Source organism: Triturus cristatus, chromosome 6 (assembly GCF_964204655.1).
Source record: "Triturus cristatus chromosome 6, aTriCri1.1, whole genome shotgun sequence".
NCBI lineage: Eukaryota > Metazoa > Chordata > Amphibia > Caudata > Salamandridae > Triturus > Triturus cristatus.
In genome coordinates, this window is record NC_140589.1 from 212867189 (window position 1) to 212886217 (window position 19029).

General features: G+C 51.4%; 1 protein-coding gene across 9 annotated transcripts in view; it reads left to right on the plus strand.

The window, feature by feature from the left end:
• The window catches only part of TDRD6 (tudor domain containing 6), a 2207410-nt gene that overhangs the window by 1345678 nt on the left and 842703 nt on the right, over positions 1 to 19029 (plus strand). For all 9 annotated transcript variants that reach the window (XM_085610557.1, XM_085610549.1, XM_085610550.1 and 6 more), the window contains 2 exons: positions 6167 to 6253; positions 6560 to 6661. In XM_085610557.1, the coding sequence (XP_085466683.1) occupies positions 6167 to 6253; positions 6560 to 6661 (189 nt within the window). The remainder of the gene's footprint in view (positions 1 to 6166; positions 6254 to 6559; positions 6662 to 19029) is intronic.

Below are 19029 nucleotides of genomic sequence, written 5' to 3' on the forward strand. Positions count from 1 at the left end.
TCAGGCATACATTCCTTGTTTTATGATATGGCCATATAAATGTATACATTACAAACGAAAAGGCAGTCATGATGACCATCCCACATTCCAGTTAAGCCAGCCCACAATTATTTACCCAGCGAGGCTCAGATCCCACATCAGATATCAACAGGCCCCAATAAACACGAGCATCTCCTGTTTGGAAAACAAGCCATAAAGCAGGAACAGTCAGGTGTGAAAGAGATTAGCTGGAGGCTCGTGTGGGATGAAAAGGCTTTATGGTGTGTCAAGCCCTGATGCTAATCACAGGTGGCCAGGGGACGGGGAGCTCGTGAGACCGGACTGACCTGGGGCAGCGGAGCCAAGCTGCCCAGGTCACAGAGAAGTCAAAGGAAAGCACATGTGCTCTAAAGGCCCGTATTTGCTTCATAATATGTAGCCTATGTGAGGGCAACCATAAGATGGCCACCGCTCTAAGATGGAACCCACGTAGTGATGTATAATATCGTATACATAGTGCATTTATCAATGAAACGTTATATAAAGCACTTGTACATACTGCATTGACCATTCGCGGTTCGCTAATACCGGGATAGACAGGAATAGGGCCCTGTCTCCTACGCGGTCCCAAATTGCAAAGTACGACAGTTGCCAGCCTGATGCACATGCCTCCACCCATTCCTTCAAGCCCTGCCAGCTCCCACCATGAGGCAGTGCGTCCCAGTATGTCATGGGTATGTTCAACATATATGGAGTTGTCGTCTTGGTCTCCTGTAAGCAACGAGCCCAACATCGGTTCAGTACTCTAAATTCCTTTGAGTCCTCTGTATTAGAGTGCTTAAGTGTTATGAGTGCCTTGAAGTGTGCAGGTTTCTGGTGCATCGGTCTCGTGACACTTCCAGGCATCCGTTTACCTTCCACCCGTTGTGCCAGCCATTGAAGCTGGGCTGCCAGATAGTAAGTCTTGAAGTCTGATGCTGCTAGACCTCCATCATACACTGATCTCTGCAAGGTGTTTAAAGCCCCTCGTCGGCGTCTCATCCTCCATTGGCTATAGTGATGAAGTCCAAGTCCCGAAACATGGGCTGGGGCATCTGTGTTTGCAGTACCAGAAAGTAATAGAGAAGCCGCGGGAGTGCTGTCATTTTCAATAGTGCAACCTTATCCGCTACTGAGGGGGGGAGCATTCCCTAGAACTCAGTGCTCCTTTTAAGATCTCTAATCGCCTTTGCATTATTGGCTTCGAACAGATCTACGCGGTCATGGAATCTTTTGACTCCTAGTTATTGGAAGCAACATGATTCCCAATGCAGTCCCTGCACATCTGGCAGCTAGCAACGGTCCGCCATGGTCCGAAACAATTGTGATTTTTGCAAATTAACCCTCAATCCTGAGTGCTGTTCGAACCGGTCTCTGAGCACGCAGGAGTCCGAGTGCGCAGTTGATGTATCATGCAAGAATATCAAGAGATAGTCGGCATATGATGTGTCTGCCCTCCACTGTTGATGCCCTGTAGGTGCTTCCCGTCCTAGTGTTGGCAGCGAGTACTTCCATCGCCAAGGCAAATAGTAAGGGCAAGAGAGGACAACCCTGTCTGATTCCTCTAATCGCTCGATAACACTCCAAGACATAGCCCCCATGCGCACTTTAACAGCAGGATCCGTATACAGGCACAGCCCCTTGGCACCACATTGATAGCATCCCATTCTTTTTATGTAGAGGAGGCAGTCTTTGTTGTCAGTGAATTGTCTGTGTTTCCCTTTGCTCTCCCTATACACTGGATGCTCGAGGGATTCTGGCTACAGCTTCCACTGTGGAATGCAATACCATACGTTTTCCCATGCAAGCACCTATAAAGTTGGGTTATGATCCGACACTATGGGAAAGGTATTCTACTGTCTTCACAGGGCTTTGAACATGGGGTGTACATCAATGTGTTTAAATGCACATGATTATCATGCAGTGTCATAAAGAAAGAATAGTCTGTCCTGCGGGTGAATTGAGCCCCAGAAGTCAACCAGTCCCCATTCAGTCAGCCAATCAGTGAATGCTTGAACAGAAGAAGCATGAAGTAGGAGGGTGGGGGCTGTCCAGGTCTGGATTAGCCACCTAGTTAGTCTCCTCCATAAATACAAAGCCTACCAAATGAGGGGCTAGTATGTGTGACCATTTGGCAAAAAATTACCTTTGATCTACATTTGGGGCATAGATGCTAATTGGTGTGATATCCCTGCCATTCAGTCATCCCGCGACCACCACATATCTGCCGCCTGTGTCAATGATATTCCTGGTATGTTGGACTGGAGTCCCAGGTTTTATCCATATTGATGTGCCTTGTTTAATAGGCCGAATAAGTGATGTAGTATGCCTGCCCCCTCCATCTTCATTGCAGTACTACCCGCCTATTGAGGTACTAAAATACCTTGTACCTCTTGGTCAAAGTGTGAATTGCCCTAATGTTCAAGAATATAATTGTGTCAAAGGCTGCTACATCCTAAATGGTTATGTACAAGGAACACTGTCTTCCACAAACATGACCACACTCTGCATCATGCACCTGTAAGACCGAGCTCGAGGCACAATTGGGGTGTAGGCTTTTTTAGAATCCCCAACAAACTAATACCGAACACCCCAACTCCCATACCCCAGGACAAGTAGGCAAACTCCCCCATCCAAACGGTCACTCAGAACTCAAACGTAAGCAGGTGCATCTGCATTAACTACAATCGTGGTGGGGTCATGAAATCACAAGGAGCACTCCACCATTCTCCCCATCCTAGGGAACAGTGAGATTCTCAGATGTGTGCCCAAGGGGCTAGTAGTCTATCAACAGCAAAAGAGTTGCTCCCTGATGTCTATACCACTAGTGAAACTAGCAAAATCCACAGCAATCTGCCCACTCCAATCTGCCCCACATAATCCAATTCACATCACTACAATCCAATCCACTCCACCCCACCTTACTCTTATCCACCCCACTCCAAAGCAATCCACCTCACTCCTGTCCACCCCACTCAGTACAATCCACCCCAATTCAGTCCACCCCCACTCCAATACAATCCACAGTACATCTATCCAATCCATCCCATCCAATCTATCCCAATCTAATCCACATCACCCCATTCCAATCCACCCAACTCCTCCCTATTCCAATCCACCCCACCCCACTCCAGCAAAATTCCACCCCATTCCAATCCAAAACAATCTGCCCCACTCCAGTCCGAAACGGTCTGCCCCGCTCAACGTCAATCCACCCAATACCCTTACACTCACTCCATGACACTCTGCCACTGACCTCCACTCCCCTCTACTCAATGACACTCTACTACCCCTACTCCACTCTACGACACTCCATGCCACTAACTTTAAGCCATGCTGACCAGCAGCTACACTTGTGTACATCATAGCAAAAACCACATTGCCCTAGCCAGTAGGCCCTGTATAGGTGAGACCTATTGGCTTTGCAAATGCTTGTTGTTTTTGGTTTCTTTTTGTTTTTATTAACACAACCTGAAACTCTAGAGTCCGAAATGACTTGTGAATCGGTCGCAAATAGGAGTAGATTCAGCACCTAGAATGGACACCAGCGTGCTTGCAAGTCTGCATCGACTCCATAGCTGTATGATATTTTTGGCACTTTTTTCCTTCAGGAGTGGCTTGTATTTTCCATGCATCTGGGTGTATCTCACAACTGCCCTAGGGTCAGTCACCTTTGAGGTCAGGTTCAGCTTTCAAGATGGCAGGGTCAAAACAAAAAATTTGGTCTTAATCCAGTCAATCTCAGTTGGTAAAAACTTAAAATGTGATTGCCATGATTGTCACTAGTTAAAACAGCAGAGATATTCAAAAGTGGTAACCCTATAAATTCTGCTTGGCAACTTTTTAAAATGGTAATATCTCAAATACTATTGAAAAATGACAAATCAATAAACGGGCTCAGAGTAAATTTCTACTTTGAAGTTTACTGTAAATACTTTTAGCGGTCTTTGCTATATGTTTCGGCAAACGTTCTTATGGGAACTAAATGGGCAGTAAGTACTTTGTTTCAACACCTCCATCCCCTGAACTCTTTTTTTTTTTTTTTTTTTTTTTTTTTTTTTTTTTTTATGAATGGATCTTCACGAATCTTAGCTGACTGTGTAAATAAATTGCCAAGATTCCTTTAAATGCTTCCAAAAGGGTCAAACGGTCTAGGCAAAACCAAACATTTATTTTCATTAGAAAGTCTGAACCATATCTACACAGTGGCTATTGCTACTATGTAATATAACTAATGCTACATAAACATTTACTGCAGAGGATAACCAGACAAATGACTGAATAATTCAAGCATGTGAAGAGCTCAATGTTGGTAAAGTCTAGTTACTGGTTTATTTATATTTATTTTGAAGGTTTTATAAAGCGTGGACCAGATCCTTGCGGGTATCGGAGCGCTTTACAACATAATACAGGAAAAAGGGGAAATAGACAGAGGAGACATAGGCATATACAAACAAAGATAATGTTACTTATAAGTCAAACAAACGGTAACTGTTCCAATAGAGCACATATCTACCTTCCTGCATCAAATAGATCAAGTGAATTTTGTAAGGAGAAACAATTAAACTTCCTTTTAAAAGGATGCCACCTGAGGGTTCAGTCTTGTTTTTGGGGTAAGACATTCCAAATCCTAGGGGCCATTCCTGAGTAGGAGCGGTTATAAGTTTTCTTTTTTTTTAAAGTGTTGTGGTTTCAAAATAAGGTTATATGAACTCCTGATAGTTCTGTCGCCGCCTGATAGTACTAGTTTTTCTGCAAGGTATTGTGGTGTTTTGTGATGCACTGCCTTGTGTGTCATACAGGCGATTTTCAAATGGATTCTGGCCTCAAAGGGTAGCCATTTAAGGGCACGCAAGTCCGGGGAGATGTGGCAATTTCTTTTGGAACCTGTGATCAGTCGGGTGGCTGCATTAATTGAGGCTCTTAGTGGGGCTGTCGTTCTGGGAAGGCCGCAGAGAGCGACACTCCCGTATTCCACTCTGGGTATTTATAGAGTTTGGACTGCCTGTTTAAAGTCATTTGTGGGTATGAAGGGTTTCACTCTTCTTAAGGTATTCATTTGGAAACTTGCTCCTTTTGTTGCTGCACTGATTTGTTTCTGCGTATTTAGCTTATTGTCTAGAGTTATACCCAGCGATTTGGTCGAATCGATCATGAGCGGTTGGCCGTCTAGTGCTGTTAGGTGCTCCATTCATTCCATGATGGTGGTTGTTTGGTTGGGTGGCGCTCTTAAGAGGAATTCTGTTTTTAGGGTATTTAATTTTAAATGGTTATTTGCCAGCCATGTCTGCATTTTTTGGAGCGTAGAGTTGAGGGACTCTAGTGAGTGTACCTTAAAGTAGAGTTGTGTGTCGTCTGCGTACATGTGATATTGGACCGTTGCAGAGTTGAGAAGCTCTGTGAGTGGTTCCATGAACAAGTTGAAGAGTGTCAGGGAGAGAGAGGAACCTTGGGGTACTCCTAAAGTGACAGGCCTAGGTTTGGATCAAGATTGATTAGTAATTTGTCTTCCTTATTTAGTGTCCGACATAGTAAAACCTACTCCCTTGTTCTATTGAGAAATCGGACATAGGATGCCAAACACTACCTGCCCAGTACCTCCCAGACATACAAATTTGCAGCAGTGCTCTTCAGACATGCAACAAGCATGCATGGAACTCTTCACGGGAAAAGTATGGTTCATTGCATATTAGTTAGGCCAGTTTCGGAATTTGCGTGGGTGACTGCCTTCTGTTCAGTGCGTCTTTTGGTAAATCACCTCATACCACCTTGTTGTAACTTCAGATAACTTTATAATTAAATATGGAGGAAAAAATGCATAGGATTGCAGTATACAATTGGCATAATATTACTGTCCTGGCTAGCGTGCCTGACAATCTGCCTGCAGGAATGTAGGAACAGCTTTCCCTGTATGCTGCTGGTTCATAATATATTGGCGAGAAATCAGTAGAGCAGACAGGGCAATAGGTGGCTATAACTGTGTAAAGTGGTTTGGTATTGTCAAATTCTTACTGTGAGAAGTTCCCATTTTTGACATTTGATGGAAACCCCTTTTTGAATTTGTCAGTTTAAGTAGAATATCTGAGGTCTGAACTAAGGTTAGCTACACTCTATTTTAACTCCACTTATTTCTCCTCTTTTTTTGAAGGTCTTACTTTGAAGGAAGGTTTACCAGTCACCATTCCTGATGCATATCCAGAGAGCAAAATGGCTAGTACTACCTATGCAGTTGAAGGTATTTACTGATCCACACAGTTATAAAATTGCAACGTTGTAAAATAGTGGCAAAAGCGTGTAAATGATAGTAATTGCATGTACTATGCCCAAAATGTGATTGAAGGTTACTTGAAATTTTTCCATGCTTATCAATCATCCGTGATCTCTATTTTGAGATCAAACTTTCTAATACCCTGTTGATTGTGGAAAAGTGTAATATTAAATTACTGATGATGCCGTATTTGAACTGAATTTGTTTTCTTTCTTATTCAGCTTGTTTTTGTCAGTCTTATCCTTTTGTTGTTCGTTTTTCTTGGATTTTTAGGACCACTACCTCAAAACCTAAATGGCTTGAGTGCTGAAAATCAGATGTGTACCTGTCCAAAAGAAGCACATGACAACACAGACAGTAGTTCATCTTTCAGAGGTGAAAAAGTTACTTTTAGAATGATGAATGTTACCAATTTTATTTGGCTTGTCATATTTTTCCCCCATCATGGAACTTTTTTTAAATCCTTAACATTTTTCAGTGTTAGGATGGGTATGCCGGTGTAGAATTACTATAAATGCACACAGTATGTATACTCTGCCGTAAAATGTTGTGCATGGACAATTGCATGTTGTTTTTCTTTGAAGACCGAGGTAAGTAAGAAAATCAATGCAGCGGGCAAAAGGGTAGCTGTAGGGGCAGTGGAGTCATGCGTTGACATACAGTAAACTCTGTTGCACTCCTTATCCATTACAACAGATCCCTGGGGGAGAAGATGTAGGAGCTTGTAAAATATCTTCTGGAGAAGTACAGGGAAAGGGGAAAGGAGATGGTGCTTGAAGCCAAGACGAACGCCATCATTCATTGTGTGCTCGACACATTTGACATATCCTCTAAAGGCATCAGACCAGCATCCTTCTCAGACACCATGCTTTACTTTGCACTCTGTGTTCAACTGAAATCCAGCAGCATGTCCTTCATCTCCCATTCCACTGGGAGCATTTTTACCGGCCCCTAGATTGATTAAATGCTTGAGAAAACAGGACATGTGGATTACAATGTCTGGGGGTGCTCTTCAAGCTCCAGCTTTGAGAGGCTCCTTTTGCAAGCAACAACCTGTGATAGTAGCCAAGGAAGCATCACCCATTCTTACCATAGACAGCAGCAAAACATCTGGCAGGAGATATGACTGGTTCATCCTAGGCTAACCGAGCCAAGGGTAGAGGTGGTTTTGGTAAAGGAGTTTACTCTTTCAAACAGTGAGTTGCCCCCACCTCCAATTTCCACAGATCACACTTTACTCCGGGTTGCAGAATACAAGGTTTCCTCTCTTACCGGGTGGAAAACACATCAGACCAGTAGGTTTTATGGGTGTTTTGCTGTGGCTATTGCCTAGAACATTTACCACCAATAATCCATTCCACACTCCTGTCATCAGCAGACACCATCGCCACCAGTTAGAGGAAGTACAAGTGCTCCTTGAGAAGGGTGTGATCAAGAGAGTGCCTCCACATCTCCAAAGGAAAGGAGTCTACTCTCTATACTTCCTTATTTCCAAAAGGGGTGGCTCTCGGGCCCCTGCTGGGCCTCAAGCTCTAAAGAAATGCATTCTGTCAGAGTATTTTCATATGACTTCTGTGTGGTAGGTCTGCTCCATCAAGGAGGCCTACTTACACATACCCATATACACTGCTCATCGCCGGTACCTTTGTGGTAAGCTGACATCCCTACTAATTTAAAGTATTTCGGCAAGGGGGCGTGGCTTGGACTCGGCCGAGCATGGACGCGTGAGCTGAGAGCTCCGTGTCGGCCTCGGTATTTCTCCTGTATTTCTTCCTCCCCGGCGGCGCTGAGGACTCCGCGGCGGCTCCTATGTGCCTGTGGGTCGCCCGCCTGCGGATCGCGCGGGGTGTCGGCCCCGGGAAGGGGAATCGATCGGCGCTGGAGGCGGGTCCGGCTGGGAGAGACCCGGCCATCTTGCTTTGGGCCTGTGTGAGGCCTGCACGCCGCGGCCTTGCGTACATTGGTGGCCGGTGGGGGTGACCATTACCCCGGCTGTGATGGAGCCCGGCCCGCGCTGCGGTGCCCAACTGCGGAGACCGGCGGAGTGACCGAGGTGGACGCCTGAGGCCGGTGGGAGCTGCTGGCGGACTGCTGGCACCGCTGCGTGTGCCGGCTGCGGAAGCCCGATTGCCCTGGTGAGCAGACGGCGGCCTGCTGTGGGACCGGCGCAGGAGGTACTCGGCGGGCGCGCCTGGGCTCCTGCTCTGTGGGCTTCTCCCTCCTCGCCCCCCTGCTCCTGATGTTCTGGCCTCGGGGGCGACCTGGCTGTGAAACGATTTGGCGCTGGAGAGTGTGCTGCTGCGGGGGATCCTGCATCACGGGACATCTGGCCCGCGTTTCTTTGCGGGACCGGCCCCTGCGGAGTGCCCTGTGCTGCCTACCCCGGGGACGCCGCGACTTTTCTGGAGGCGGGGTGGGGGCTGTCCCCCGGCCGTGCTGCTGCCCGACGGAGAACACTGAGCGAGGTATTTGGGTGCTGGCTGGATTCCTCCGTGGAGGCGACGGGCCCTGGTGGGGGACCGAGGCGCGCCCGGTGAGGCGACTACTAGTGGTGTGGCGGTGCCCGAGACCTGACTGAGGCAGACGGCTGGTGGCTCCCGCGAGGCCGACGTGAGAGGCTCCTCGCGACCGGGGCGTGCTCTGGTGGTTGAAGCATGGGGAAGCCGCGGCGCGGCGGGGGGGCGGCCCCGCTGGAACGAGCGGAGCCCTCGCCGGACCCGCAGGACCAGGACCCGGCTGGAGCACTTGCGGCGGGACTGCGACAGCAGCAGATGGACCGGATCCTCCAGGCCATTTCTGATTCGGGGGAGGCGCTACGCCGGGACATAGCGCAGGTGTCCACTAGCCTCGGGCTCCTGCGAGCGGACCACGGCAAGTTGTCCGACCGCGTTGAATCCGCGGAACTCAAGCTGGTCGCGTTGGAGCCGGCCCAGAAGGCGACGGAGGCATCGCTGGGGGATTTATCGCGTAGAGTACACCTACTCGAGAGGAGGGCCGAGGAGGCAGAAGGGCGCAACAGACGCAACAATGTTCGGGTGGTAGGCCTGCCCGAGAGAATTGAAGGGGACGACATGATCGGCTACCTTGAAAAGTGGATGCGGGAGGTGGTGGCACCGGAGGGCCTGTCGCAGTTTTACACCCTTGAGAGGGCCCACCGGGTGCCGGCCCGCCCACCGGCTGCAGGTCGCCCCCCACGACCGGTGGTCGCACGCCTGCTTCATTTCAAAGATCGCGACCTCATTCTGCGGAAGGCCAGGACATCTGGCCCGTACAAGGTTGACGATGCCCTCGTCTCGCTTTACCCCGATTATTCTCAGGAGGTCCAGCGGAATCGCTTTTCTTTCATGGCAGTTAAGAAGGCCCTTCGGGCGGAGGGGATCCAGTATGCCCTGTTCTTCCCGGCCCGCTTGAAGGTTATGGTGGACGGGACTGCTCATTTCTTCGATGCACCCGATGACGCATGGAGCTGGCTAGAGCGGCACCACGGGGGCCGGAGTGGTGCCGGACAGCGGGACTCGGAGACCCGGACCTCGCCGGGGCCCCGTCGGGTCCGCCGCCACAGGAGGCGTGTGGGGGATCACCGATCTCCCCCGCGTTCACAGACGGAGTTGGAGAGACAGGCGGCTCTGAAGGCGGTCTCAGTCATCTCTGGAGCGGCAGCTGCGGCCTCGCCTGCGGATTCGGGGTCCCGGCGGGGTTCTGCGGCGGAGGAGTCGGGGACGTCGGAGGAGTCGGTGAACTTGGAGAGTGCCGGTGGACACTTGCCGGTGGTCACCCCGGCCACGGCGGATGGAATGCTGGACGCTTGAGACAGCCCCCCTGGAAACTGTGTGCTGTGCCGAGTGGCGTGCCTGGAGCTGCCTTGTGGACCAGTGAGGGGCGAGTATGGTCCTGTTCCTATTGCTGTGGGGTGTCGCTCCTGGGATCCGTGTGAGGCTGGGGCGCTTTGCTTTGGGGGAGCCGCTGGGGGTGGGGCGCTGCCGGACGGAGGGGACTCTGATTCCTGAGGCCGATACACGGACTGGCCTTTTGGACTGCTGTCCGGCCCGTGCTGGTGTTGGGTCACCCCCTCTTTCTCACAAGTATTGTGAGACTCTGGTGGCTACCAGGGTGCTTTTCCTTTTGTTCAGGGACTGTTTGGATGGGTAACTGTGGTTTAGAGCCTGTTCTGGGGTTGGGAGGGATTTGGGTTTGTTGGGGGTGGTTAATTTGGGGGGGTTGTGTCGGTGTGCCCGCTCGGTTGCCTTGGGATGTGACTTATGGTATATGTTCCTATGGCGACCCGCCCTGAATTGAAGTGCATCACTTGGAATGTGCGGGGGCTGAACTCCATGAGAAAACGCTATAAGTTACATGCATACTTGGTTCGCAGGGGGATCCAGGTGGCCTTCTTGCAGGAAACCCATGTGGATCGGGCTGAGGGGCTGGCGCTGCAGAAGCGATGGAGGGGACAGCTGTTTTACACTACCTTTTCTGCTTTTGCTAGGGGGGCTTTGATCTGGGTCCGATCCGGGGTTCCTTTTCAACCCACGACCACGCTGGTGGACCCGGAGGGGAGGTTTGTGGCGGTGTCTGGTCGACTGGACGGCAGGGATGTGACCTTCTGCAGTATTTACGCCCCGAACTCTGACTACACTGCTTTCTTTGCGCGACTATCTGGGAAGCTGGCGTCCTTTCTGGTGGGCACGGTGTTTCTAGGGGGGGACTTTAACTCGATCACTGATGTGGACTTGGATCGCTCTCATCCCCCGCTAGCTCAATCGGCGGTACACAGGGTGGCCAAGGCGAGGCGCGATTGGCAGGCAGCCTGGGGACTTGTGGATGCGTGGCGGGTGCACCACCCGTCGGATAGGGATTATTCCTTCTATTCTGTGCCGCACGACCTCCATGTTCGGCTGGATGGCTTCTTGTGCACCCCGGGAGCCCTGGAGCTGACGTGTCATAGCGAATATTTGGCAAGGACACTCTCGGACCATAACCCCTGTTTGATATCGGTCCTCTGGTCCCGGCAGCGGCAGGCGATCCCGACTTGTCGTTTGAGTCCGGCGCTGCTGGAGGATCCTGTGTTTCATGCGGAGCTTGGGGAGGGTGTGGAGCGCTACTTTGCGGGTAATGCGGGGACGGCGACAAGCAGGGCCCTCGAATGGGATGTGCTCAAGGCGGTGGTACGGGGGATTTGTATCTCGGCCGTCGCTGGGATACGCCAGGTGCTGTCGCGGGACGTTGACCGAGCGGAGACGCGACTACGCCGGGCGGAACTTGCCGGTCACGCTGCCGGGGACGATCAGGGAGAGGTCTTGGCGGCGCGGGAGGAGGTGGCCGCACAGGTGGAGCGGCTTCGCTGCTATGACTATAAAGAGTATTTGGTCCGTGCGCACGCTGAGCGAGATAAGGTTGGGTCCTTATTAGCCTGGTTGGCAAATCCGGCTCTTAGGGGCACCCCTATATTGTCGTTAGCTACCCCCGCGGGGGACTTGGTTTATTCCCAACGGGAGATCAATGGCCAATTCTGGGACTATTACTCGCAGTTATATCGGAGCAGAATGCAGGACCTGCCTGATGGGCTGGACGCCTATTTAGAAGCTGCTGGGTTGCCACAATTGGACCCAGAACAGGGATCGGCGCTGGGGGCGGAGATCTCCCTTGGAGAGATCAGAGTGGCGGTTAAGCACATGGCCCGGAAGAAGACCCCGGGGGCGGACGGTCTCCCAGTGGAGTTCTATGCTGCTTACTTGGACGTCTTGGCTCCGCGGCTGCAGGCGATGTACAGGGAGGCGTGGGACGTGGGCGAGCTGCCGGGTACCTTGAGGGAGGCGATCATAGTACCATTACTGAAGAAAGGTGGGGCCCCAACCTCCAGATCGGCGTACCGTCCGCTTTCAATGCTCTCGGTGGATTATAAGATCCTTAGTAAGATCTTGGCCACACGACTCATGGTCCACATGGGCGCGCTGGTTCACCCGGACCAATCTGGTTTTATCCCCGCGAGGAACACCACGGCGGGTATTCGCAGGCTAGTGCGGATCATGGGTGACCAGGGGGAGGGCTCTTCGGACGCCGTGGTACTGTCGGTGGATATCGAAAAGGCATTCGATAGCGTGGAGTGGCCGTATCTGTTTCGGGTGCTGAGGGGGTTCGGCCTGGGGGACCACTTCATGCGCTGGACCAGATTGTTATACCGATCTGCCGTGGCTAGAGTCCGCACGGGGCGTACCATCTTGGCTGCCTGTCGGGTGGAGAGAGGCACTCGGCAGGGCTGTTCGTTATCCCCTCTTTTGTTTGCCCTGGCGATAGAGCCCTTGGCAGCGCATGCCCGTCAGGGGCGGTCTTACGAGGGGGTTCAGTTGCGTGGAGAGCCACACTACATCTCCTTATACGCGGATGACCTCTTGCTGTATTTGGCGGATGCGCGGGGTTCTCTGCGTGGCGCCAGACTCCTGCTTCGGGAGTTCGGCTCCTTTTCAGTGCTGCGTGTTAATTGGGCCAAGACTTGCCTGTTTCCTCTGTCTCCTGGGACCCGGGCCCTTGCGGACCTCCGCTGGGAACCTGCTTGCCTGCCTTACCTGGGTGTCCGCATCTTTCACGCTCCTGCTGATCTCTTCGATGGCAATGTGGGTGGAGCGCTAAGGGGACTCAAGGGGAGTATGGTGTTTTGGAGCACCCTCCCGTTGTCGGTGGCCGGCCGAATAGCGCTGCTGAAAATGGTGGCGCTACCGCGATTGCTCTATTTCTTCCGCACCTTGCCGATCTGGATCCCGGCCTCCTTTTTTAAGACGCTTCGGGCGCTGATAACGGGGTTTCTTTGGGGCGCGGGCAGACGTCGGGTGGCGTTGAACACCTTGATGAGACCGAGGGTGGAGGGGGGGCTGGCGGTCCCGGACTTCGAATGGTACTACCTGGCGGCGCAATTGCAGTGCCTCACACAGGCTGTGGCACGCGAGTTCAGAGGCCCGGAAGGCCCGCAGGGTAGGATTATCCCTCAGCATGTACTGTCATTCATACTATTGCAGCAAAGGCTCCGGTTGGATCAACTCACGCTAGAGGAGCGCACGCTTCGGCTCTGCTGGCTCCGTAGCCAGAGACGAGCGGGCTTTGCGACCCCATATGCCCCGGAGTTTCCGTTGGGCATGTGCACGGCTCTCCCTCATGGCGGAGACTGGTCGGCGTTGGCAGGTTGGGAGGACCGAGGGGTTCACATGCTTGGCGATCTCTATCGTGACGGAGCTTTGTTGCCGTTCCACGAGTTGCAGAGGGATTTTGATTTGCCCAGGGGGGATTATCTCCTCCACTCGGCTCTGGTGGCTGGGATTCGGAAACACTGGCGGACGGGGCTGTCGGAACCCCCGACGTCCCTGGGATGCCAGTACGTCGTGATGGCGGCGGGTACCGTGAAGGCCATCACCTGCCTCTATGGGCGGCTGTCCACGGAGAGGCTCGCGCCCCTGACGACCCTGCGGGAGCGGTGGGAGGGAGACCTTACCAGGCCTATCTCGGAGACGACGTGGTCGCAGTTGCTGCAACGACCTTGGAAGGGCACGCGCAACGCTAGATTTCAATTGGTTCAATTCTATACTCTTCACAGGGCCTACTTAACCCCGGTGAAGATTCTGCAATATTTTGGGGGCTCCTCGTCGGGCTGCCCCCGGTGCCACGCGGAGGGGGCTGATTTCGGCCATATGTTCTGGTCCTGCCCGGGGTTGGGCTCTTACTGGACGGATGTGGTGGCGTGCCTGAATCGCGTGACTGACCGAGTGTTGACAGTGGACATGGGAACTTGCCTTCTGCTTTGGTTCCCACATACCCCCGTACAAAAATCACGAGCAAATTTATCGATCTGGGGCTGATAATGGCGAAGAGGGAGCTTACCATGCACTGGAAGGCAAGAACGGGGCCGAGTGTTCGGAGGTGGAGGGTGAGCTTCCTGGCCTGGGTGGGGACTAAAGGGACGCTTCGCCTACAGCTGGCTAGACGTACTTCCAATGACAAAGCGCAAGAGGCTGCCGGGGCGTGGGGGGCGCTGGTGGAGGAGCTTCGCCGCCTGGGGGACCGAGAGGAGGGGGGTGAGGGCCAGGCGGGCGCGGCCCGGCCCGGCCTGGGAGGAGTGTGGAGGGACCTGCTGGGACTCCCGGGGAGACTGCCCAGGAGGGGACTGCCTGAATATTCCACGGGAGCTATCGCTATTTGTGCAAATTTATCATGTTGTGCACGGTGGTCCGGCTTCGGGGTGGTATGCATGTGAGGGGTAGAGTACAGCCTTTGGTACTTTTGGAAACGTGGGTGGGGTTCGCCCTCTGATTCCGCGTTTAGCTCCCTAGTTGCGTGGGGCACCTTACACCCCACTGGATGGAGAACCCGTGGCGGGCACACTGGCAAGGGGGGGTGGGGGTAGAGAGGGAGTGGGGTGGGGGGTTTAGACTGGTTTTGTTGCGAGCTTATTGTCTTTGATATTGTTCCCACTGGCCTGGTTATCCTTCACAGGAATACTGAATGTAATGTGGACTTCATGTTGTTCTACGTTGGGAAAAACTAATAAAAATTGTTTAAAAAAAAAAAAAAAAAAAGTATTTCGGCAAAGCATAATCGGGGGTTGGTAAAGTGCAGCTACTTACCCTCAAGGGTCTCAAGGCGCTCGGGGGTAGAGGGGGGGGGGCGACTCCTTACCAGTAACAACGATTTAACTGTTTTTATAAGCATGATTTTTAGCTTCCCAAATGAATTGAGCATTGCGCAAGAATGCTATGAAATTTATTATTGATTCTGGGCATGTAATGTAGTATTGACACCTTGCAGCAGTGAACTCAGTGAAGATATTAAGGAAAGAAAGACTATGATAAGATTGTAACAAAAAACTACCAGTCAATTTTCACTATTTATGCTTTTCACGTCACTATTGAAACTAACAAAACAGTGGTTGTAATGGCACCTCGACATCTCTGTACAATGCTGGTGGCAGTGAAAACGAGTACGATGGTGGCCTGACATTAATAAATCTACGAGTAACCACACGCAGCGTCATCCTTTGTTGTGAAGGGGTATTGGATTATTTCACAGCCTGTTCTTGTTGGGTCCGAAGAGACGCCGCGCCCTTTGTTTCTGTGTGCGGCGGCAGTCAATAAGAGTGCATTGAATAAGGAATGTATATATGTATTTACATGTGTATTTTTTTTATAGAACTTTATTGGATTTTACGAATCATGACATGCAATTTTAAAAACAAGAAAAAAGTCCCCTGAATCGCACCCTCCACGTGTCAAGGTCTCTTGCGCCCATACCAATGTATGGGGTTCCAGGTGACCCAGGGTATCTCCGCCAACCACACTGCGATTCCTGTGGATCCGCCAGCATAGATGCTCTTGCCCAGAGATCACCCTAGAGTTTTTCGTCTTTACGAACTTTTTGTCTTTTTGGACCCGCAGTCGCCCATTCACACATGTCTCTCAGCCATGCCTATATCTGCGGAGGCGCAGGGCACAACCATGCTATCACAATAGTCTTTTTGCTAACACCAACCCCAAAAGTACAAATCTGCTTAATTTCCTATTTTTGGGGGCAAGTGACCGTCCCAACAGTTCTGTTTGAAACTCTCTGGGTATTTTCCACCCAGTAGTATCTTTGAGATGCACAAGTATAGCTTCCCAGCATGGACTACGGACTGGGCATACCCACACCATTTGCAGAAATGCCACCTCCATCCCATCGCACCGGGGGCATGCACCCGAACAGTCCGGGTAAATTATGCTTAGAGTCTGTTGGGTGAGGTAGGCCTGATGCACACAATTGTATTGAACTAGTTTAAATCGTGCATTAGAACTCCCACTCCGGACACTCTTGTGGGTTCTCGGCCACTCTTGTTCCGTTAGAGGCTTCACAGCAGTGTCATCCCACCTTGTCTACACTGGAAGAGTCCCACCCAGGAGGTTATCTCTGAGCGCCTGATAAAGATTGGATACCAAATGCCGTCCCTGGGCCATATAGAGTATCACTTTTAGTGCATTAGTACTCGGGGGTTCCTCTGGGAAAGACGGTCACACCTCTCGGGCCACCTTCGAAAACTTTGCGTATTGCAGTAACTGCCCAGTTCCCAGAGCGAAAGAGGCCTCCGCAGACCCCGCTTTATAAATTGACCATTTTCGTACATGTGTCCCATCGTTTGGTATCTGTCTTCCATCTCCGCACCGACATGGATTCCAGTATACACTGGAAGGGCCTTGCCACCCAAAGCTGCTGTCCGTGTCATAGGGCATGTGTCGCACCACCCTCCTGACCGCGTTTTCTCAGACAGTGGCCACATGTTGTACAATGTAGGGATAGGATGTGGGGACTCCCGCGCCAAGCATCAGGAGTTCTAGTAGGGAGCGCTCAACATGCGTGCCCGCCAGGAGTCTTTTTTTTTTGTTCCTAGTTGTCAGGCTCATCCATCCAGTGGGTCGCATGCTGGAGCTAGGAGGCCATTTAGTAGAGCTCCAGGCAAGGTACCTCAAGCACCCCTCTTCCCCATGTTCTCTGTAGCGTTGTTAATCGGATGCCTTTGGGTTTGGAGCCCCACAGTAGATCCACCAGTAGCCCATCCAGTGTTTGGAAGTTATGTTTGTGACCTTTATACAGTGAGTGTTGTGACGCGTAGAGGCGTCGGGGCAAGATAATTTTTTTAATTGCTATTTGACTCATAAGGGACAGAGATAGATCTCTCCAGAATTGTATGGAACCACATATACCCTCCACTACTCTTCCTGCGTTAAGCTCCAGATTGGAGGGAGCCGTAGTTGCTAATCGGGTCCCCAAGTATATAATCTATTCAGTTACTTAGGGAAGCCCCACTTCGGGCATTGCGTCCCTGTGCTCCACCGCCAATCTCCTCATTGGAATCAGTTTGGATTTGCCTGGAACTAGACAGAGACCGGATATGGCCCCAATCCTCTGCAACACAGTGAGGAGAACAGGTACAGACTGTGCTGGCTGGCGAGTTTATACCAGCTTGTCGGCGTATAGAGAAACCACGTGCTTGGTGTCCCCAAGAGATATCCCCCAAACATCAATCGTTCCCTCAGGGCAGCCGCCAGAGGCTCCATAGCTGCCGCAAAGATGAGCGGCGATTAAAGGATTTCCCCGGTCCAATGCAAACTGCCTCAACAACATAATCCTAGCCCGGATTAGGGCAACAGTGGCTGTATAGAGCAATTGGACCCATTTGAGGAACACCAGCCCCACTTTGAGCCACCGCAGGATCAACCATACATAGGACCACTCCACGGAATAAGAGGCCTGCTCTATATTGAGTTGTGCCAGAGCATAATCCTCTTACATGAGGCATGGAGCATGCTAGATATGTGGCTGGCGTCGCAGACTGAATGGTGCTACGCCGCAGTATGAACCCGGCCTAGCCAAGTGGGGCATATATGGGAGGAGCCGGGCTACCAGTATCCCGCTCAGGATTTTCACGTCTAGATTCAAGAGTGAAATCGGTCTATAAGAACTAGGCAACAGGGGATCCCTCCTATCAGGTTTTATCATAGCCACCACTGCCTCCCTCATGGAGGATGGTAATGACTGAACCTCCAATGGCTCATTATAGACCTCTACGAGGCGATCCGCCAGCAGAGGAGCAAGCCCTGGATAAAACTCCACCAGAAGACCATCTCTCCCCTGGACTCCTAGTCGGCTTTAGATGCCGGATAGCTGCCGGATAGCTGCCTTCAATTCTTTAGAAATCGGGCCCCGAGCACAGCCTCTGCTTCTTGATCTAGCAGTGGCAGTGCCACCGTGGCTAAGAAGTCCTGGACAACCTCTTGTGGTGGGGAGAATTATTTCTTATAGAAGTTGGCCAAATGCGTAGATAGTACTTCAGGATTGCCTGCTGATTATATACTAGCTCCCCATTACCACCCTGAATCTGTAGTATAGGCGCCTTCTGTTTTACAGGTCGGGCAAGCAAGGTCCCCCTATATTGTCACCCTCCATATGCAAGTGTTGCTGATACGCAGTGCAGGTAAACTTTTGCAATCTCTGTCAAGACTCCAGTAACGCCTCACAGGCAGTGCACCCCTCTCCCATAACCTTGGGAGCTGTAGGAAGTTCCACCTCAAACTTGCCTGACTTCCGTTCCTGGGTCTGTATATCCTGTTCCAGCTGACTTTTTCACCCAATAGGTCATCTTTATACAGACCCTTCAAAGGACAACCTTCATGGCTTCCCAATCAAGGGCCTTGCTGGAAGCCGACACCTAGTTCTCCTTGAAATAGCTAGACAAGGTGTCTGAGACCGTAGCCGCAAACGGGGGAATCTGACAACGCCCCCGCTTTTATTTGCCATATGAGTAGTACCAGGTGTTCTCGAGTTTCCTCAAAACTGAGAAAGACAGGCGAATGGTCTGATAGGTTGGTAGGTTATCCCCTCCACCTCAGGAGACCGCTTGTGTGAAAGAAAACAATAGTCCAGTCAGCTGTAGGTATTATTTGCCCGGAGTGTGACAAGAGAACGATCTCTGTATGAAATAGCGGGCCCTCCACACAACTGCATATCCGATCTGTCTCCGAGTCCTTGTCATTCGAGGCTTAGTATTTGCCTGGGGGGGTGGGGGGAGGGGGCTCACAGTCGAACATCCCATGCAGGATGCAGTTTACGTCTCCGGCCATGGTTATCATAGCACCCAAGTAGGGGGTTGCCGCCGCTGTAGCGGTAGGAAAGGAGGCAGGACAATCCAAATTAGGGGCGTATACATTGAGTAGATCTATTTCCCTTCACTC